At 39.4% G+C, this 21,808-nt stretch overlaps 2 protein-coding genes and 1 long non-coding RNA gene across 3 annotated transcripts; all 3 read right to left on the bottom strand.

Annotated features, from left to right (window-relative positions):
* Positions 1-7,378: 7,378 nt before the first annotated feature.
* On the bottom strand, positions 7,379-8,830 carry LOC103408501 (RING-H2 finger protein ATL74). The gene has a single exon (XM_008347349.4). The coding sequence runs from the start codon at positions 8,234-8,236 to the stop codon at positions 7,619-7,621; it is 618 nt and encodes a 205-aa protein (XP_008345571.1). The 5' UTR covers positions 8,237-8,830; the 3' UTR covers positions 7,379-7,618.
* Positions 8,831-12,776: 3,946 nt separating this feature from the next.
* LOC139195194 (uncharacterized) lies at positions 12,777-18,907 on the bottom strand. The gene is made up of 2 exons (XR_011579831.1): positions 18,531-18,907; positions 12,777-13,198 (listed from the first exon to the last, which is right to left on the bottom strand). It is a non-coding gene; the product is annotated as an uncharacterized lncRNA (long non-coding RNA).
* A 709-nt stretch (positions 18,908-19,616) lies between these two features.
* LOC103427643 (non-specific lipid-transfer protein 3-like) lies at positions 19,617-20,683 on the bottom strand. The gene is made up of 2 exons (XM_008365710.4): positions 20,149-20,683; positions 19,617-19,907 (listed from the first exon to the last, which is right to left on the bottom strand). The coding sequence occupies exons 1-2, from the start codon at positions 20,508-20,510 to the stop codon at positions 19,898-19,900; spliced, it is 372 nt and encodes a 123-aa protein (XP_008363932.1). The 5' UTR covers positions 20,511-20,683; the 3' UTR covers positions 19,617-19,897.
* Positions 20,684-21,808: the final 1,125 nt, after the last annotated feature.

Raw genomic sequence — 21,808 nt, 5'->3', positions numbered from 1 at the left:
TATCATCAAACCCATACGTGGGTCCGTGTGCGCCCCATCCGGCCCTTTGCCGCTTTACACTGTTGATATGTGTACAATTGGAACAATTTTAAGGTTGGTCATCATCGAGTGCAATTATGATGAACCCTACTTTCAAATTTCAAACTTTTGATTTTGGGAGTTTTAGATCTTGGAGACTTGGACAAAAATATTTGTATCTATGAAAGGATTGTCGTAGTTGCTCTCGATTTCAGCTACGATAACTGAATGTCATTCAATATGATCGAATGTAACGTAAAGTATCTGAAATAGTTTGAATACTGTGAATTTTTGAATATACGGTTAACAAATTGATCTTAACAAATCATTTCCTAATATCTGAATTTATTTCGTTACATACTTTGATCAATATATTTACAAAAAGAAATAAAAATATTGTATTTTTTGTATTGTGTAAAAGGAATTGTTTTTGTCATTGCAAATTTCAATTATGGTAACTGAATCCAAAATAATATGATAAAACGTAACGTAAAGTATCTAAAGTAGCTTGAATACAATAAATCTTTAAATGTACAATTAACAAATTTATCATAAAATATCATCACCTGATATTTAAACTCTTATTAAGCGACGGAAAAATGAAGGATCAGTATAATTTTATTGACCAAAACAAAAAGTAAACCAAAAAAATTTCTTTTGCACATGTGTGATGATTAAATTGTTGAGTGCTTTTGGAAAAGCACTTTTGTGATTTGGAAGCTGAATCAATCTCGGTTTGATTTCGAATGGCACATATCAACTCAAGATCCAATGCGGGCTGGTTCGATGTGAGTCCAATGATTACTCACATGGGCCTATTATGATAGCTCATTTACATAGGTTTAGTCTTGTTGACCTAAAAAGTGTGCAAGCCTCCAATAATGTCACACCGTGAAAAAGTTATGAACGAGATAATGAGTGTCCATTAACCCCTAATCTCGACTAAAGTAGTTTAAAGTATTTCTTTTTATTTATAAATGAGAAATCTTATATTTGATTCTTGTCAAAAACGAGTTTGAATAACATTATTGTTACTCCTTATGATGCTTAACTACTCTCTCACTTCCTTATGATAAATAATATCATTTGTTAAAAAAAAGAGTGCACGAATTTAGGAACTCAGCTCCTCATTTTAGAGGAATTGAACTCCTTTTTATAGACAGTAGGTAATCTAATTATGTGAGATGTCGAGAGTCGAGAGCAATATTTTAGCCATTATTCTCTCACTTTATTTTTCAAATTTCAAGACTACCTTTTGACTCGTATTAGAACACTGTGTTAAGTCAGTTAATTAGAACAATGTGTTAAGTCGGTTAATTGTGCTCTCAATTACTGTTGTAAAGCGAATCCTCTACATGATCTTTTGCCGGAAAAAAAATACCAGATATCAAATCACATCTCACAAATAAACACCAAGATCTAAGCACTCAAAACTAATGCAAATTAAACCTCAAAATCCACATAAAATCTTGTTGTAATAAAGTGCTGTGAAACAATAGTGAATCAAATTAAGAACTTAGGCCATCCATCCATCCGTGCAAAGTGCCAAGCCATCCGAATATAATCCAAAACAAGTTCTCCACAATACTTTAGATAATTATTTAAGCCAACCATTAGAAGCAGCAACACAACCAAACTAAACAAAATAAATAAAAAATGCATACGTGTTAAACTGTGATTCATGCGTACCTCATAAGCAAACTGTTTCAGTCGATTTACAGTGGATTCAGCTTCTGGGCACCGAGGCTTCTTAGAGCGGTGAATACTTAATTTCTTGAAAATACTGAGTTTGGATTTCAAGGATTGTTTCTGCTGCTGCGGATGATGCTGCCGCCGAGAAATTGATGCAACGAATTCCGGATTCTTTTTTGTTTGATGAACTGTGGATTCTGAATTCACTCTGAGAAAAAATTTGCGAAGCTTGAGGGAAATCGAGATTCGGTGGAGCTTCCAAGCGGGCACGATTTGTGTCGATTTAAATTTGAAATCGAAGTTCTTGCATTTGGCTTGAACGTTGATTTTGAATGCTTGCTGCTCCTCTGCTTGCATGATGAAGAAAGACGAGCGGCGCCGAAGAGGTGGATCTGCTTGGCGACATCTCGTAGATTTTACTAGCCGTTGTCCCATATTTTGAATTCTTCGAAAAGCCACTACTTTTAGAGGAAGAAATTTTGTTGGTTTGGGCCATGTGTTATGGGTTTCATAAACTTGGGCCTTGAGAAAGTGCTAAGGATTGTCTTATCTTACTTGCTCATTTCACAAGTGTTTTTAAACGACTAGAAGCGTTTTAAGAGAAAATATTTTTGAAATAATTTTTTAGTAAAAATGTAAGTTAATTATGAAAAAACACTTGAAGCGATTTTTGTAATAAGCATATAACTAATGTTTTTTGCATGAAGCACTTCAAGTACTTTTGAAATCCAAAAACATTTTCTCTAAAAATGCTTTCAGTCGTTTAAAAACACTTGCAAAATGAAACCTACTTCTTTTCCTGGTGGACTGCTTTTACAAAAAAGGAAATCTCATATCTCTAATTTCATCCCCCATATCATGTCAAATGATATACATACAAGAATGTACTAAACTTGTAGACAAATCATATATATTCTCACTCATATTATACTTTATCTTAGGCCAACTCCAACCCATGGCCTAAAATATATAATTCCCCTTCTATTCTCCCCCCAATTCATTCCAACCCAAGTTCTAATTTGGACCTAAAACCTAAAAAAAGCCAGATTTAGCCCAGTATTTAGGCCAATATTAGTGATGGAGCCCTCACCCACGTGGGTGTGTCTCCCACTTGTCTGCCAATAAAATTGAGCCCAACGACTGTTTTGGTGATCAACAGCTCACATTCAAATGGGTTGTTGGTTATATACACATTTAATTTAGTTAATATTTTTGTTTTATATTTATAACTTTATTGAATTTAACGACTGAGATCGAATATTATTAAATCTAACGGAAAAAAAAGATCTAACAGTCCAAATTTAAATTCAACGGTTAAAATAATTATAAAAAATTATTTAATTCAAAATTCACCCAAAAACTCTGTAAATACCTATATATTTGTTGAAACATCCACACATAACTCACTTTTCTCCTACAATTCTTCCAATTTTTCTTTCTACCATCTTCCAAAACCATGTGTTTGCTCATGTGTCTTGCGTTTATACATCTCTATCATGTGTTTTATATTCTTAATTAATTTTAGTGTTTCATGTGTCGGTTTAGTAATTTTTCAATATTTATCGGAATTTAAATATTTTAGGTGAAAATGTCCATAAAATTAGGGGAATTTTAACGAAAAGCTCACAGTACTGTTCACTTAAATGAAAAACCACATTTTTACACTAAAAAGTCAATCATGGTACTATTCACTTTACCCTTTATTTTGTCATTTTCGTTAAAACTCAAAGTTTTCAAACCGTTTTCATTAGTTTTTCTTAAAAAGAATTTAGGATAGTCTACAAAATTATTTTAAAAAAAAAAAAGCCTAAATTCATTCTTTAATAATCTGGAGCTAAAATTTTAGGCTAAAATGGTTGGAGCAAAAAAATTGTTTTTGGGTTAAAACCTAATTTTTTTTGGCTAAAAATTTTAGGTTTTAGACCAATGGTTGGTCTTACAAGAGTAACAAATCGTCGTAAAAACTATAATATGTGGTTTTATTCCCATTAATATTTAACGATTTTTTTTACGATGTGATTAACTACACTTTTTAATGTGGATAAGTAATTGATATTATTAGCATTAGGCTTTTTAGCCAAAATGGTCCTTGAGATGTGCATAACACATCACTTTGGTCTATGAGATTGAAAATCAATAGAAATGGTCCCTGGGATTGTCCACCATCCATTATTTTGGTCATTCCGTTGAGTGTCCCGGAGTTCTTGGCCGAAAGTTCGGGCAATTTTTAAAGCTTCATAACTCAATCATTTCTTAACCAAATTCAACCCATAATACATCAAAATGAAGATAGGAAAGTGTAGAACAAGATTATACCTATTTGAAAGCCCAATAGTTGCTAGAGAATGGCGGAAAATAGCTTGAAAGGTGATTGGTCCGCGGGAAAACTAGAAAACTCACCGGAAACTGGGTAAACTTTAAATGTTCATAACTTCTTCAATGCTCAAGGAAATCGAGTGATTCAAAAAATGAAAATCATACTTCTCGACGAGACAAAGAGAATGATATCTTTCTCAACGGCTAAATCGTCATGGTTTGGCAGGAAAACGGCTCGAAAGTGGCTATCTTGGTCTCGAGTTAGCCACTTTCGAGCCACTTTCTGGCCAAATCATGATGAATTAGCCATCAAGAAAGTTACCATTCTCTTCGTCTCGTTGAGAAGTATGATTTTCATTTTTTGAATCACTCGATTTCGTTGAGTATTGAAGAAGTTATGAACGTTTAAAGTTTACCTAGTTTCTGGCGAGTTTTCCCTTTTTTCTGTGGACTAGTCACCTTTTTGACTATTTTCCAGCAATCTCCGGCAACCATTGGGCTTCCAAGTAGGTATAATCTTGTTTTAAACTTTACTATCTTCATTTTGATATATTATGGGTCGAATTTGGTTAAGAAACGATTGAGTTATGAAGCTTTGAAATTGCCAAAACTTTCGGCCAAGAACTCTAGGACACTTAACGGAATGACCAAAATAATGGATAGTGGACAATCTTAGGGACCATTTCTATTGATTTTCAATCTCAGAGACTATTTTGTCTAAAAAACCTTAGTATTATTAATACTTTAACCTTACAATTATAGATATACAGTAACAAAACTTACTATACTTTTAAGCAAATGCGATCAGTCGACTATAAAAGGAATTGTATATTTTACTGCCGATCATATTTTCACTTATATTTATTGTGATCGGTATGAATCTACCAACTCTTTTTGCTCACTCAGTACACTCTATTATATGATCTATATACGTCACATGATTTTACGTTACATCCACCCCAAAACAAGAAGAAGTGAATAAACCATCCATTTCTTCCCCTTTAGCCTTGACTTATCACGTTAGATCCATAGCCATGCACCTCTCCAATTGATGAAAGGTTTTACTTCGATACAAGTACCTACTAAGAAGTGGTACATGACGAGTAGGCACAAATAGTGGTGGTCCATGGACCATGGTTCACTTATTGCTGTTACAAGGAGACCTTACAAAATGTCGACAGTTTTCTCACATTGTCTTTGGCATAACTTGCAATCATAGAGGACTAGGATCAGCTATTTACAGCAGTAATTGAGTCATCCATGCAACTTTCTTAAGTAAATGGACCATTATTCATGGCTCAAATAAACCCACATGAGTTTAGAGGAATAAGCTCACAAAACCCTAGTTTGCAACTTTGGAGGGAAATTGATTAACTTGTGATGCTGTCAATTTGACGTTTTATTTTAGAAGATATCTGAAACGTATAACATTCTTTTATTTGTTAAGTTTTTACTCACATGGAAGTGCCTGCTTTGTTTGTGATACTATTATTTTGACATTCTAGTTGCACGTAAGTTATTTGCACATAAAGTAAAATGACCAAGATTAGAGGACAAAGCTAATGAAATCCTAATTTGGAGGGTGATGCCAAATTGGGACGATATCAGAAGTTCATCATTTTTCGTCATGCGTTTTAATTTATTCATATGTTAACACATAATTGGTTTGAAATACTATCTCCTTCGTGTTCAAGTTTAGGTGTAGGTGTAGCTTTTTTTTGGAGAAAAGGTACGATATCCAATAAAGAAGATAACACGTACAATCAATTGTGATATGGTGCATACATTGGGCCTCCACAAAAATCTTGTCTGGGATTTTAACCTAGTCAAAAGAAAAAAAAGTGTCCCGTACCAAACAAATTAAGAAAAACTATCCTCAAAGAGAAGGTCCACAATTACATTAGGAGGGTTTTCAAACCAAAGAATAAAATTCTCATTACTCAGACTCATCCGTGTTAATCTGTGCGCCACTTTATTCGTCTCCCTTCTGCTGTAACCAATCCTCCACTACTGGGGCAATGAATGAATCAACGATCGAGTATCATTTAGAATATTCCGAACAGCGAAAAGTCCTCATGACCATCATGTTGTTGGGCTACCATAACAAGCAATGCATCACCTTCAAACACCGCAGCCTGTAGTTGCCTCTCCTTGACCAAAAAACCGCATCCCTAGCTGCCATAGTGTCGGCCAGCTGAGGAGAGGAAATAGCGACATGCCTAGTTGCAATAGCTGCCACAAAGTCACCCCTATCGCTCCGAATCACCACCCCAACACCACCAACACCCATTTGTTCGTCCTATGCCACATCAAAATTACATTTAAACGACCCAATATCCGGCTTCATCAATTTCTAAGATACTCTGTAGCTGCGTTTTTCTTTTATCAATGAAAAATGAGATTCGAACTTAGGATTCCTTTCAACATTAAGAAGAAACGTAACAGTAGACTAAAAACTAGTTAACAAGTGTTAAACTCAGCACTTATTATTGCCAAGGTGTATAAAATCAGTTCGAAAGATTACAATTTTTGTTTTTAGGGAATGAACGCTCTACTTGTCTTGATATTTTTACTTTGGAGAGAAAAAAATCTAAAGAAAGCCAAGCAGATATAAGGGAGGAGATCCTCTTGCACATAGGACCAGTGATACAAGTTTTTGGTTTGAAGTACAAAGATGAGGGGAGGAGCTCCACTTTTAGTCGTGTATCGGTTGGCTTTGGGATAATTTGAGAGAGGATCCTCGACGGATCATCTTTGTGAGGATCTCAGGAATTTTCCAATCACATTCGTTCATTGTATATCGTGTGGTTAGTTTTCGTCAGGTACTGTTTATATTCAATTTTAAATAAAAAAATTTACGATAATATATGACAGCACGATATACGATGAACGGATATGATTTAAGGATCATCGGAATCCTCACAAAAAGGCCGGCGAGGATCCTCACTCGGATAATTTATGGTTATGGGAATAAAGTCCGTTCCAACTCACCATTCTATAAATGTATAATTGGACCACGATATGACTAAACCTCTTTTGTCCACACAAAAAATTTGAACTAAACCTCTTTAGTTCTTCTACCCAATTTCATGACACTAAATAATAAACATATAATGCAATTTAGTGTCCATTTCATTCATTGTTTAGTGTTCCTCCAATTCAAGAAAAATTTGGTGCATAGACACGTCATCCATAAACCACTTACAAAGGAATGTCCTCCTCGTATATTTTGATCTCACTGACCTTAGTGCTTATCCCTATATGAGAACTTCCAAACCTGTCGAAGGTTCTGCTCGCAAACTTTGTTTAATTAAAAATTGACTATGAATTTGCAAATCTTAATAAACATTGGTTCATTTGATTTTTGATTTGATTAATTATCAACTGAAATATACATATGATCAGAGAAGTGCATCAGAAGACATAGTTCATCATAGTGATATGAACTCAGACTGCTCTTTGTATGATATATTAAATAAATAAAAGTGAAAAACTCCCATTATTTCCTAATTGCTGATTGGCCTCCACAAAATTAGATCCATAAATTTCATAAAACAATAAAAGTTTATGACTTTTGGCCAATTGGCAAAGTTTAAGTCCCCTGCTCAACCACTACGACTACTCTGCCACCTTGCTGGCTGGACTCGTTGGTGGCGGCTGCCGATGACCCCTCCGCCGCCGCATTAGCTTCTTGGGTTGAATCTGCAGCCGCAACAGCAGCGGCGGCCGGGGCAGCAGAACTAGTACTCAGCAGCGAATGCCGACAATTCGGGCACGACGAGTGCGACAAAAGCCACGTGTCTATGCACCTCACGTGGAATCCGTGATGGCATTTCGGCAAGACTCGAACTTTTTCTCCGTCTTCGAACTCCGCAAGACAGATGGGGCATTCGGTGGCCGGAATATTCACGCCGGAGCCGTACACCGCAATTGGGATTTGCCTTAAATGCCTCTTCTTCAAGCCGGTGGCGGCCAACTGCGCAGCCGCCTGCTCCGGCGTCTCGAGAGCGAACCTGTGGCTGCAGCGGAGGGCGCAGCGGACGAACGAATTGAGACCAAGTGCGCATATCAAAGCACACAATAAGGCAGCCAATATGATCACCATGTTGGTGTCGAACTTGGCCTCGCTAACGTACGAATCGGCGGCTCTGTTTCCATTGGACAACGGCGCCGCCGTGTTAACCTCTGTTCCGAGGAGATGTCGATGCATGGTTGAAGAAAGGGAAGAAAGTAAAAAGAAGAGAGGAAGTGGAGGGATTTGCAGTTGGAGAGTTCTGGGAAGAACAGGAAAGGGTTTTGTTGTTGTTTTAAGTCACATAATTGTTGTGAAGATTCCAGCTAGAAAAGGACATGGAGAGAGCATATTTTTATTTTGTTTATGCGAGTGGATGTTATCCGAATCGGAGACCCCTTTTTAGCTGGTCCTGGCGAAGTGGATCGAAGAGCAGCTTGACGGACTTACTGTTTCGTCGCTAAAATTCATACTTGACAAGAATCAATAGGAGAAAAAAAGACTAGGATTCTTCTTTCAGTTATGTACATAAGATAAGGTGACATACCAGCTCACAGTAAAGAAACTGAGGCGATCATACCAGATCAGAGTATCCTATCAGAATTATGAAGTTAAAAGACTTTGAGCGAAAATAGTACTGGGATGGAAGACATGTTGAGAAGCTGTGGGGTGTCTTTTTGTATAGAAAAAGAGGGTATGGGGGACGGGCTAAATGGACATCCGGCAGCTTGTATGGAGATGTGCATTTAATATTTAAGGAAGGATATAAAGTTGGGGAAAAGTGAGGTACTTTGTGACATCTTTAGCTACCTAATCATGATTAAGAATTTAATAAACCCTTGATTACTTCCAATAATCTACTCTTAATCACATGTTGTGCAGCTGTAAATAGAGCCAAGTAATACCTATATGGTTTCAACCAATGACAAACTGTTGGATGCATGATCCCGTTTCGATGCAGCTTCAGGCACGGTGGAAAATTTTGTTGCCAATATTCCATTTCGGTGGTACGTTACTTTTGACATCACCGGGTACAGATGTGTAGGCCTTTTCCCTCCTTTACTGCACGCAAAAGATACCTCTGGTCACGCACTTGAACCGATGTTGTTAGGGTTTGGATGTATATGAACGACTGTTCGTTTCGACCTAGTTTTTAAAGGTTACTTTAACCTAAAACATGGTGACCTACTTGCATTGCATCTCCTAGTTTTTGCAAATATCTCTTGTGGATTTTCCACCATCACCTAGATATGTATACTTCAATTGTTCTCATAATTCCTTTGGACACAAACATATCCTCTCAGGTCCATGGTATTAGATTCTCTTGCTTCTCCTTTTAACTTGTCTTTCTCGTCCATAACATGTCTCTTTCGCATGGTTCTTATAGCTGTGACTGCAACATGACTTTTATTCGGATAATAATCAGGCGAATGCGTGGCATGAAAGAATCTCCTAAGTTAGCTATTGCATGTATTAAAAATACAGCTTCTTCATCAAAATTGTCTAAAGACTGACTGCTTGAATCTTCAAATTGGTTTACAAGCTATAATCCTTCTTGACATGGTTGTCCAAATTGGTTAAGAGCGTTTATGTCATGAACATGAGGTTCAATTCATCCTCTCTTGTATATCATTTGGCACAAAAATAAAAATAAAACAATTCCTTTCAAAGGTAGGTAATCTATAATGCGGAAATTAAAAATTCAAGCCCTAACTACAAGACTCCACTCGACCATATATATAGGGATGTGCTATTCACACACCTCATTTTGCTTCTCACACATCCTTGATAATTTCTATCCGTTGATCTTCTTCAATTCATCTGATCCGAATACCGAAAATTAAAAATGTATGTGAGAAGTAAAACGGGGTGTGTGGATATCACACCCCTATATATATCATATTTGAATCGTGTGTCGGTGCCCATGCTTCGCTGTAAATATACCTAGTTTTTTCTTTTAGCTTTCTGCATGTAAATAGTTTACAGACCCCACTTTTATGAATGCAAGAGTACGTATTATAGAACAAAAATTTATACAAAAATGAGTAGACCGCTATTGGGCCGTTACACGACAATAATATAACATTGTGTAAAATAAAACTTATATCCAGCGTTGCATTAATTTTACGAAACGTTATAATAGTAGTATACTTATGTCATACGAGTATTCGTATTGTAGGTTAGTGAAGAAAATTCCAGGACAAAAGTGGATGCAGGGGCAAAAACGGTGGTGGGGCCTGGCCCGTGATGAACGTGGACACATTTGATGGGCCCTGTCACGTCAGGTGTAGTTTCTGTCGCTCGTGGTGGGCCCTGTAGGAAATTTCTGTGAACCACTTCACTAGATCACCATTTAATCTTGTTTGTTAGGGTTGGGTGGGGAAGGGAATGAGGAGCAGTTGGCTGTTTTGAAACAACTAAAGCAGAAAAGTAGTTAAGCTAAAGTTATTCGGAACCTCAGCATTCAGCAAACCAAGAACCAAATTTGACAAAAAAACCCTACTCAAACTCAACTCCATCTTAGCCTAACTAACAATGTGACTGATTTGGGCCCACCACTGCACGTCTTGGGCTTGGGTCATGGTAGTTGGAACCGAACTTGATATTATTCTAAGCGGCTCATGTTGAATAGACGTAGGTTAGGTCAGCTGGTTAAAGTACGTATTGTGCATGTTTTTTTTTTTACACTTAAGTCTCTTCTTATAGATTAGAGTAATTTCAAATAATGTCCGGCAAAAAAAAAGCCTCATGTTACGTGCTCACCCATAGCTATTAGGGTTTCGTTTGGTCACAAATTGGACCTTCTAGGATCTCAATTCGCAAACACTGATTGACTTCTTACATGTAAGGAAAGAACCATCATTTTACTATAATTATAAGACTAGAAAAAATTCATTAGATTTAGAGATTGTCTAGTTATCTATTAATTTTAAAAAATAGACAGTTCATCACAATGAAGTTACTTGTTATTATAACCGTCAATTAGTTCAACGCTTATGAATGACTAACGTTTGTACAATCAAATATTGTCACTTCGTTATTTAAAAAGAAATGACTCCCTACGTCTAACAAACCAACTAAGTTTTCCCCTAAATATTCTCATTAGATTAATTGTCCACTTGCCAAAATTTCAGTATATCAGTTCCATTATGTTTGGAGCATGATTTATTCTTTTTGTTTTACATGATTAATTAATTACTAAATCAGGAGAGATCGATGTGGCTAATTATTGATGATCTACTGCTATATTTTGCTGCATTTCATGTTTTGGTGTGGATTTTACACAAATAAATACGAAAGATCGATGCATTCAAGTTAGATAATACATTTGGGTGAGGAGGGGTTTACATTCAGACATACTATGTTGGAAACGTGGTCCATATGTTGCATATCTGAGATTATATATGTTGGCACTGAAAATGCTTTTCCAATATTTGCATGTAAACAACTGATGAGAAAATATGGTTTCAAGAGGACTAATCATATTAAGGCCTATCATGTAAAAATCAGCCTAGCTATAATACACAAGTATGCAAGTCAATTTCCCAGTTATATGATCTGATCTGGACCATCTTATTTCATCACAAATCTTTCTCTCGAGTCTGGATCAGATATTCCATTATGCATGTTATACAAATAAATTGATTGGGAAGATGACTTATTTACGCTGATGAAGTTATTGTTGTAGTATCTCAAATCAATAACGCGTTATATATTGTTTTGGATTAACAACACAATGACATTTCGAGTATGGGCAAGTCTCTTTTTAATATGGTAGGTTCATTTACTACTCTTCACTTTATAATATGGTAGGTTCATTTACTACTTATAATATGGTAGGTTCATTTACTACTCTTCACTTTAAGGTGCCAACCCAATCAATAGAAAGGACTGAATTGCTTGTCGTAGATTTTATTTCTCCTTGTTATTGGGAAAAAAGCCATCATGGTAAATGGAGCAGACTCGATGCTAAACATATACATAACATAAAAGTATCTTTAATGGGATATGCAAATTTTAAATGTAAACCAAGCATTTAAAAAATTTAGTTCTCTCCTATGTGAGAGTTTATTTCTCTCTGCTGTGAGAGTACTTCTGTGAGATCTTCTTCCAGACTCTTCAGTGGCATCGGTCCTAGCTTCGGCTAGGGTCGGGTGTCCTCTTCTTCCTTTTCTCCTTCTTTTCTCCCTATTTCTACTATTGGTTCTCCCCAATTTTCTATTATGCCTTTTCCTGGGGATATGGGGGATCCCGTAATCGTATCCGTTCATTGTACATCGTGCGATCAGTTTTCGTTAGGTACTATTTATATTTAATTTTAAATTTTAAATTTAAAATGATTTCTGATCGCACAATTTACGATGAATAGACATGATTATGGGATCTTCATATCAGGTTTAAGGTTTAAGGTTTAGGGTTTAGGCGAGGATCAGGCGAGGATACTTATAGGTTTTAAAGCGCCAATAGGAGTACCAAAAAATTTATATTTTAATTTGATTTAAGGACTAATGCTAGGGAGGATTGTATAGCAATAAAAATTAACAGTAAATAACATTTACCTCCTTAGGTTTGAGTGTAATTGCAACCTCATACAACATCTTTAAAATATTTCAATTTCATACATTTACTTACATTTTATTCAATACCATACATCCGTTAACTGACTCGTTAAATTTACCATTAAGTGATGATGTAACACATGATGATCCATATTTAGGTGATGATGTGGTAGGTAAAATTAAATAAATATTAAAAAGTTAATTTAAAAAATAATATTAAATCAAAACAAATCTAAAGTCGGATCCCTTTCCACCTAATCCGTCAAGTTTGTGATCTAGACCGTTAAAATTTGATCTAACGACTGCAAACAAGAAGTCCTTTTAAATTTTTTAATAATTGTATCGGTTGAAACAGTTCAGTCTCGGACTTGATGGATTAGGAGGATCCCTTTCCAAATCAAAATACCACTTCATCTTCGATCATCCATAGCCTCCATCACCTCCTGAATCGTGTTCACATCTCTGATCCTGTCCTTCGCCAGTAACCACCACTATCTGGAGGCTGTCACATTGTTGTCCTGCAGCAGCCTCCTATCCTTCGGACTAACCCAACCCCAAAAACCCATCTCAGATCCTCCGACCCCGAGCAGCCTCCGGTGAACTGGAAAGTTCAAATTCGTTAGAAAGGTTCAAGATTTTGATAGGATTCCAGTTCACAGAAGAAGAAATAAAAGGAAGACAGCTAAGTTAGGTAGAAAAGTTAAAGCATATTCATTTCATAATCCGAGGAGATACAATTGGGGGTCCTTATAACCCATTAGCCAACACAAACAAAAGGCTCAAGTGCTGAGTCATCCTCTAATATCTACTCTCACTACAATAAAAGATAGTAATAAAAGGTGAAGAAGGTGGACCCGATAAGGTTCTAACATGGCTCCCCCTCTTAACAAGCCTGTTCTCAGGCGTCAAACCCAGGAAAACGAGTTAAGATAGAGTCTGCATCCTCCCACGTAGCGTCATGCTCTGGAAGACCTTCCCATTTAATGAGCCAACGGGTGATTGCTCGATTGTCTTGCTTGAACATGCCACATTGAAGTATCTTTTCTGGGTTCCAGATGAAGGCACCAACCGAGGAAACTGGGGGAAGAGTTGGTGATGCAACTGTATGAGCACCCACCTTGAGCTTGAGTAAGGAGACATGGAAGGTAGGATGAATGCGAGAGTGAGGAGGCAGGTCCAGAGTATATGCCACTTGACCCACGCGAGCAAGCACCTTGAACGGTTCATAGTAGCGAGGAGCCAATTTAGGGCAATGCGTCTTAGACACTGATGTCTGGCGATAGGGTTGAAGCTTGAGAAAGACCCAATCCCCAACGGAAAAGGTTCTCTCAGAACGATATTTATTAGCTTGTTGGCGCATCCGGTGTTGAGCGAGGTGCAGGTTCTCCCGCAATTGCCTGAGCAGGGTATCGCGATCTCGAAGGGTGACATCAACCAGATGAACCGAAGAAGAGCCAGGAAGATATGAGGACACTGTTGGTGGTGGGTAGACATAGACTGCCTGAAAAGAGGTCATTTGTATGGCAGCTTGATAGGTAGTATTATACCACCACTCGGCCCAAGGAAGCCACTGTATCCAAGCCTTGGGTTTGTCCCATACAAAACTGCGTAGATATTGTTCAAGGGTGCGATTGAGCACTTCGGTTTAGCCATCGAATTGTGGATGATACGCCGAGCTCTTGCAAAGAGTGGTGTGCTGTTGTTTAAAGAAGGCAGTCCAAAAAGCACTAATAAAGACTGGATCCCGATCACTCACTATGGAAGCCGGCATGCCATGAAGGCGAAAGACTTCGTGAATAAAGATATCATCGATTTTGGCCGCCGAGTATGGGTGTTTGACCGGAATGAAATGTCCATACTTGGAAAGACGATCCACTACCACGAAAATAGCATTGCGACCATGGACCAAAGGAAGGCCTTCAATGAAATCCATGGCAATGTCTTGCCAGACGTTGGTGGGAATGGACAGAGGTTGCAAGGGGCCTGGTGGTTTAATCGTCTCATACGTTGTACGCTGGCAAGTGTCACATGCACCCACAAACTTTTTAACATCGTTCTTTAACCCCGGCCAATTGAAATTGAGTGTTAACCTCTTGTAAGTGCGTAGAAAGCCCGAGTGTCCCGCAGATGGTGAAGAATGAAACTCAACAAGGAGGCGTGTACGCCAAGGAGAAGAAGCAGCAACAAAAACCCCCTTCTTATAGTATAAGAGATCACCATGGAGTTTAAATAAAGCATAACGTTCCGGGTCTTGTTGCAAGGCCGCCAATATTGAAGAGGCCTGAGGATCAGCGGCATAGTCTGCTTGTATCGCAGTGATACAATAAAAAAGAGGCTGAGAGACGTTGGAAAGAGCATTAGCAGCGACGTTCGAAGTGCCCGGTCGATATTCCAACGTATAGTTAAAACCAAGTAACTTCAACAACCACCTTTGTTGAGTTGGAGTAGTGATGCGCTGATCAAGGAAATATTTCAAGGTCTGGTGGTTAGTAAGGATCCGGAATTGATGGCCTATCAAATAAGAACGCCATTTTTGGACCGCAAAGACCACTGCCAACATCTCTTTATCATACACCGAAAGAGCCTGGTGTTTTGGAGCTAGTGGTTTGCTAAGGAACTCAATGGGATGACCCTCATGTGATAAGACAGCGCCAATACCACTATCAGAGGCATCGCACTCAACCGTAAATGGTTTGGTGAAGTCCGGAAGAGCGAGGACCGGTGTGGAGGACAATGCCTGTTTGAGGGCCGAGAAGGCCTGAGCAGCGTTGGTGGACCACTGGAAACTGTCAGTGCGTAATAAGTTCGTAAGTGGTCGTGCTATTATGCCAAAATGATGGAAAAATTTGCGATAATAGCCTGCAAGACCCAAAAACCCACGAAGGGCCTGAACAGTGGTTGATGTCGGCCAATCTGAAATCGCAGAAATTTTAGAGGAATCCATGGCCACCCCCGTGGCTGATATAATGTGTCCCAAATATGCAATTGAAGGCTGGCCAAAAAGACATTTCGAAGGCTTCAATTTCAATTGATGAGTGCGTAAGAGCTCAAACACCGTAGCTAAATGGGAGGCATGTTGTTCCGCAGAGGCACTGAAAACCAATATATCATCAAAGAAAACTATCACTGACTTACGCAGCAAGGGCTTCAGAATGGAATTCATTAAGGCCTGGAAGGTGGCTGGAGCATTGGTCAGCCCGAATGGCATGACCGTGAACTCGTAGTGCCCCTCATGTGTTCGGAAAGTGATTTTAGGAATGTCCAGTTCGTGCATCCGTATCTGGTGATACCCCGAATGCAAGTCGAGCTTCGAAAATATAGCAGCACCCTATAACTCGGCCAATAATTCGTCAATAATAGGGATTGGAAAATGGTCTTTGATAGTGACGGAATTCAGAACCCGATAGTCCACACAAAACCTCTATGTATTATCCTCTTTGGCCATTAAGAGTATCGGCGAAGAAAATGGGTTGTGACTTGGCTGGATAATACCCGTAGCTAACATTTCCTCCACCTGCCGCTCAAGTTCAGCTTTTTGAACATGTCCATAATGATAGGGTCGCACATTCATGGGGCCAGTTCTCGGAAGCAGAGAAATCCGGTGATCAATGAACCGGTGAGGGGGTAGGGTAGTGGAGGCTTCAAAAAGGTCAGAATACTTGAGGAGTAAGGCTTGGAGGATGTCGGGTAGTGGTGCTGGATGATATAACTCTGTTGGTAAATTGAAGATCTGCGCCACAATATGGAGAGGGTTCAAAAGGGAAGGATCCAAGGAAGACAAGGGAGGTATGGCCCCGGTTGAATGGGCTGAAGAGCCCACTAGACGATAATTGGTGCCCTGCACAGTGAACTCTATGACTTTCAGAAGGAAGTTCCAGCCAATAAGGCCTAATGTTTCCAACCAATCCACTCCAAGAACCATGTCACACCCGACTACCGCCAGGAGGTGGAAGTCTGCACGGAAGTCATACTCCTGAAGGTGAACAGAGACATTACGAGCCATACCCTTTGTGCGAAAGTAGCGGCCCGTGGCCACCATCACGGCCTCACTGGAAGTTGAATCAATTGGAAGACCCAAACGGGCAGCGACCTGAGGATTAAGAAAACTCTGGTCAGCCCCAGAGTCTATGAACACTTGAATCCGAGTATGGTGGATGACGCCTTCCAAACGCATAGCTCATCCCCGGGAACGCTTTGTAGCCGAGATGGCATTGAGAGCAATGGGTGGCGCCAGTTGTTCCCCTAGGGAAGGGTCAGATGGGTCGGAGGTCTCGGGTTCTGACTGGAAGTCAAAGAAATCCTCATCCGTCAAAAGCATGAGGATGTGGGATTGCCGACAACGATGACCCAACCGATACTGCTCATCACAATTAAAACAGAGCCCCTGTTCCCTCCGTGCGCGCATTTCGGCCTGGGTGAGGCGTAAAATGGGCTTAGGGAGAGGAGTCGGTGTGGCGGGCGGTAAGGGACGGGAAGCAGTAGTGGACATGAAGGGCGCGGCGATGGAAGGAAGGAAAGGTTTAGAGTGGGTGGAGGAGGACTGAGTAAAACCCGATCGAACATTGGAGCGACGCCTTTGTTTGGTCTCGTAAATCCGAGCAAGTTCGATAGCTCGGGCAAGGGAAGCCGGGCGTTGGGCCACCACGTCATCTTGCAAGTCCTCCTTTAGTCCGCCCAGAAAAGTTCCTAACAGTTGCTCATCCGACCAATCTAGAGTCCAACAAGAAAGCCGAATGAAACGGGCAACATAATCCTCGACCGACCCGATTTGTGTGATGTGAGATAGAGCCATGTGAAAATTCAAGGATTCTGTAGGTCTAAAATGTTGCAGCAACTGTGTAGTGAAGGTCGCCCAAGAGGAGAGAGAGAAACGCATTTTGTACCATCGGAGCCAATGAGCGGCGTCCCTCCCGAAATGTAGACCCGCGACGGTGGCGCGGCGGTGGTCCTCAACCTCATGGTAGTCGAGAAACTCTTTGGCTATGGCTATCCAACCATACGGATCTTTCCCGAAAAAGCATGGAAGCTCAATCTTCAAGTGTCGATGCGGTGAAATCGGCGAGGGCAGGGGTGGGAAGTGGTGGGCAGACTGTGGGTCGGGGACCAATGTGTGGCTGAAAGGAACGCCAGAGACTGATAGGGGTGGGCAACCAGTGGTGTGGGTAAAAATGGGAAATGATGTATGGTCGTAGGACAGAGTGGAAGGACCGGCGACAAACGGGGTAGTGCGTGAGGGAGAAGGGGAAGTGCTCCAAGTGGGTAGGGGAAATGTGGTGTGGGCAGTGGAGAACGGCCCGGATCCGAGCGAAACCAGAATGGAACCAATCGGAATCTGGGGACTGGGTTGGGTTGGGGGTGGGTGTTTTAGAGATCGAATCTCTTCGATGAGGGTCTGCTGAAATTTACTCTGTTGAGTCTGGTGAACATTTAGGTTGGCGAGAGACTGTTGCAGATCCGCCATATGATGCTGCAAATCATCTTGACGGAGGTTTATCAACGTCACTGCCTCTTGGAATCCATGTAGTTGGGTGAGGATTTGCTGCTGCTGAAAGTCCAGGTCAAGCTCTGCCTCGGAAACCTCGGCCACCGTCACAGAGGCCTTGCTCTTGCCCATGGACGCCCAACTTGGCTCTGGATACCAATTGATAGGACTCCGGTTCACAGAAGAAGAAATAAAAGGAATACAGCTAAGTTAGGTAGAAAAGTTAAAGCATATTCATTTCATAATCCGAGGAGATACAATTGGGGATCCTTATAACCCATTAGCCAACACAAACAAAAGGCTCAAGTGCTGAGTCATCGTCTAATATCTACTCTCACTACAATAAAGGATAGTAATAAAAGGTGAAGAAGGTGGACCCGATAAGGTTCTAATAGATTTTCGCCACAATCGCCAAACTATTGCTAGAAAATTTGGTTGGGTTTTGCAATGCCGCTTTGAATTCTTGAACGAGGGTCGTATTGAGATCCACCAAAGAGTCGTTGATTTTGGCTGCGGAGAGAAGCTTCTCGCCCTAATTCACATCCATGGAGGGCAGTGAGTCGTTGAGCCTATCAACCATGTTTGCAAATAGGCCTTCGTAGACACCCATAACTTTCTCTAGGCGGGTGTCCTTGCTGGTGTACCCGGCTGATTTGATCACTTTGGGTGGGTTTTCCTCCTACGGCTACTCAGAGTGAATTCAGGTCGGGGCGGGGACGGGTCGTGGGGTGGTGGTGGAAGAAGGTCCTACGATTACTCCGTAATGGTGTTGGTGGTGGTGTAGGGCGTGGTATGGGTAGCCCAGCTTGGTCTAGGGCATATGAGGTTGGTAATTGGGTGAGGATGGATGGATGGAGAAGTAGGGTGAGGATGGATGGGTTGGTGGGCCTACTGTTTTTTTAATTAATTAATTTTTAATTTGTTTTTATCCACTTGTTGCAAAGTTGGCAATTATATCATCACATAAATGTAGACCAAAATGTGTCACGTCATTACTTAACAGTAAACTTAACAGATTTTTTAACGGATGTAAGAGGGTAAAATGTAATTTACTCTTAAATTAATAATAGCGTTATTGTATCATTGTCAGTTTTTATATTTTTGTCTCAACATAAAATGATCTTTTTCTCTAGCTTTACTAGTTGACGATAGTGTTTAAATTGTATGTTAACTTTTGCCAATCTGAAATATTAGGATCGCTTTCTGTGGAAGGTCGTACAAACATCACTTTATTTGTTAGAAATAAATGAGATTTAGAGCGGAGTACTTGGTTATGAACTAATACCATATAAACTACTTCCACATTAGTTGTTACATACAAATCTAGAAAAAAAGTTTGAGAATTAATGTCGTATTACTGAATTTTTAAAGAGGCTAACTTTGCTGTTGATGTCTTGGCAAGCTAGAGACAGTGCCTTCCTCATTGTCATATTTGGGATGATACACTCCCTGCTTCTGCTGTAGTGTTTGCTTGGTACTCTAGGGTTTTGCGTTAATTTATTTTCAGTTAACAAAAGAAATTGCAGAGGCATAAATATTTAGAAATAAGATATATAATTGCTAATTAAAGTTCAACCAGGAAGCTGACTAAACACAGGGCCAATCAGCCACCATTTACAAACACAGATTAAAATAAATAACAACGTAGAAGTTAAAGACAGCAAAGACCAAGCAGATGACAAAACAACTAGAAGTAAGCCCTACTGAAACGAACAGCAGATAAACTCCGTAAAGCACCAGATTAATTTATTCTTATGCCACTACATGTTCCTCCATAGGAAATTAAGCTCTTGGTCTTTACTCTTCACAAAGCTCTGATCACTTCACACTGCAACACAAAAAAAAAAAAAAAAAAAAAGGTTAAGATCTAAGAAAAGAAGTTAATTTAGGAACAGTTTGATAATCATTTATTCTTATTTTTGTTAATTGTTTTGTAATTTTTTCAGGAAAAGAAAAAGAAAAAAGAAAAAAAAAAGAAAAACTACGTACTTCTGTGTGTTTTTTAATTTTGGCTTGACTTACTAAAAACTTAAATTGTTATCAAGCATGAATATAATTGATTATAATACCTTTTGCAGTCAGTAGAGGGGCTGATCTTGTACGGAATGTTGACACCACACCTGGCAGGAAGGCCAGCAGCAAGGCCAGCGTTGGTATTGGTGTAAGGTATTCCATTGATTGCTTGCTTCAAGCAGTTGCAGACGTTCTGGCGGTCAGGGGTGGTTTGAGCCAGGTTGTAGAGGGTCTTCACCCCGTTGCAGCAAGCGGGGTTCAGTGCCCCGCCGTTCGTCACGTAGCTAAGGCATGGAACCAGGCTGTTCACCACCTGACCGCATGTCACAGCTGCCTCGGCTTTGGGGGCACCAGCCACCATGCAGAACATCACCACCACCAAGCATGCAAGCTTAAGGAGCTGTCCAGAGCTAGCCATAACGTCTTCGTAAATAAGAGTACACTAATCTTTGAAACTGTTGAGGAAGTGTTTGGATACACTGGTGAGTGCTAGAAGGGCTGAAGGTGTGTTGTCTATATAGTGTAAAATTGGTAGTTGGGATATTGAAAACTTTGGTGGAGTTCAGTTGTGTAAGTTAAATGCTAGCACTTGAATCCAGAAGAAAAATATCTTTCTTGTGTCTATAAATTAAACTGCTCTCTGTGTGTGCATAAAATTTTAATTGTGACGGGAATACAGATAGTAAACCACATATTTTTATGTAAGTGGTGAAAAATTTTATTTTTTAAATAATTAACTTTTTAGCACACATATCCAACAATTTGTATAATGACACGTGGTGTACCATCTCGTGTGCCGATCACACTAAAAAATTTCTCCTGTGTGTACACGTTCGTAAGAATTTACGAACCATAACTCATTCATTCAATCGCTCAGCCAACCAATATTTAAGCCCCGAATGGATGATAGATTTTTTTGTACCAAGACCAAAAGCAAAAAAAGTCCTAATTATATGTTCAACTGCGTCTCATCAATGCCTGACCAATATAATATCAATAAATATTTCACGATTATGTGCATATGGAGTTACCCTACTTCCAAAATGTTTTGCAGAAAATAAGTCCAACAATTTGTTGTAGAGATTTTCATCCCTCTACAATCGAGGTCAATACTCTTCATGATTCTCAAGTGGTGGTTTTCCAGAATAGATTAGGGCTCAACTCATCCCATTAACATATAGGAATATAGAGAATTCTAAACTTATCATATGTCGTGCAAAGTAAAAAAACATTGCTAAAAAATTAGCCTAACGAAATCTTCGTCGCACGCCAACTGTTGCGCCAAGACAGTGAAAGCAGGGTTTGAGCGACGAAGAAGTCACCTGTGTCGCGCAAAGTAGTTTTGCGTGACGGACAACCTACATCGTGCAAAACTACTTTGCGCGAAAAAGAAGTAACATGCATCGCGCAAAATAGTTTTGAGCGATGTAGGAACCTACTGTAGACATCGAAATTTCGGTATATAAATGTTGACCGATAAATCAAAGTTTCAACGCTCATGTATTACATAAATTTTACACGTAGCGTGTGTCTAAACAAAAAATCGAAATAAGTTGGAAAAGTCATCAAACAGGACACGTGTCAACGCCCAGCAGAAATAATTTATTTCATCTGATTATTTAATCCCAAAAATCAAGTTTTGGAATTCTATAAATAGAACCCAATTTCATTCATTTTGAAAGGAACCAAAATCATTAGGCAAAATTCTTGAAGCTC

The sequence above is a fragment of the Malus domestica genome, chromosome 04, assembly GCF_042453785.1.
Source record: "Malus domestica chromosome 04, GDT2T_hap1".
Lineage (NCBI taxonomy): Eukaryota > Viridiplantae > Streptophyta > Magnoliopsida > Rosales > Rosaceae > Malus > Malus domestica.
The sequence above is the reverse complement of the archived record's forward strand: the minus strand, read 5'-3'. Positions and strand labels throughout refer to the sequence as shown.

Excerpts from the sequence above, each read along its gene's own strand:
- LOC103408501 (XM_008347349.4), bottom strand. The coding sequence starts at position 8,236 with ATGCATCGACATCTCCTCGGAACAGAGGTTAACACGGCGGCGCCGTTG.
- LOC103427643 (XM_008365710.4), bottom strand. The coding sequence starts at position 20,510 with ATGGCTAGCTCTGGACAGCTCCTTAAGCTTGCATGCTTGGTGGTGGTG.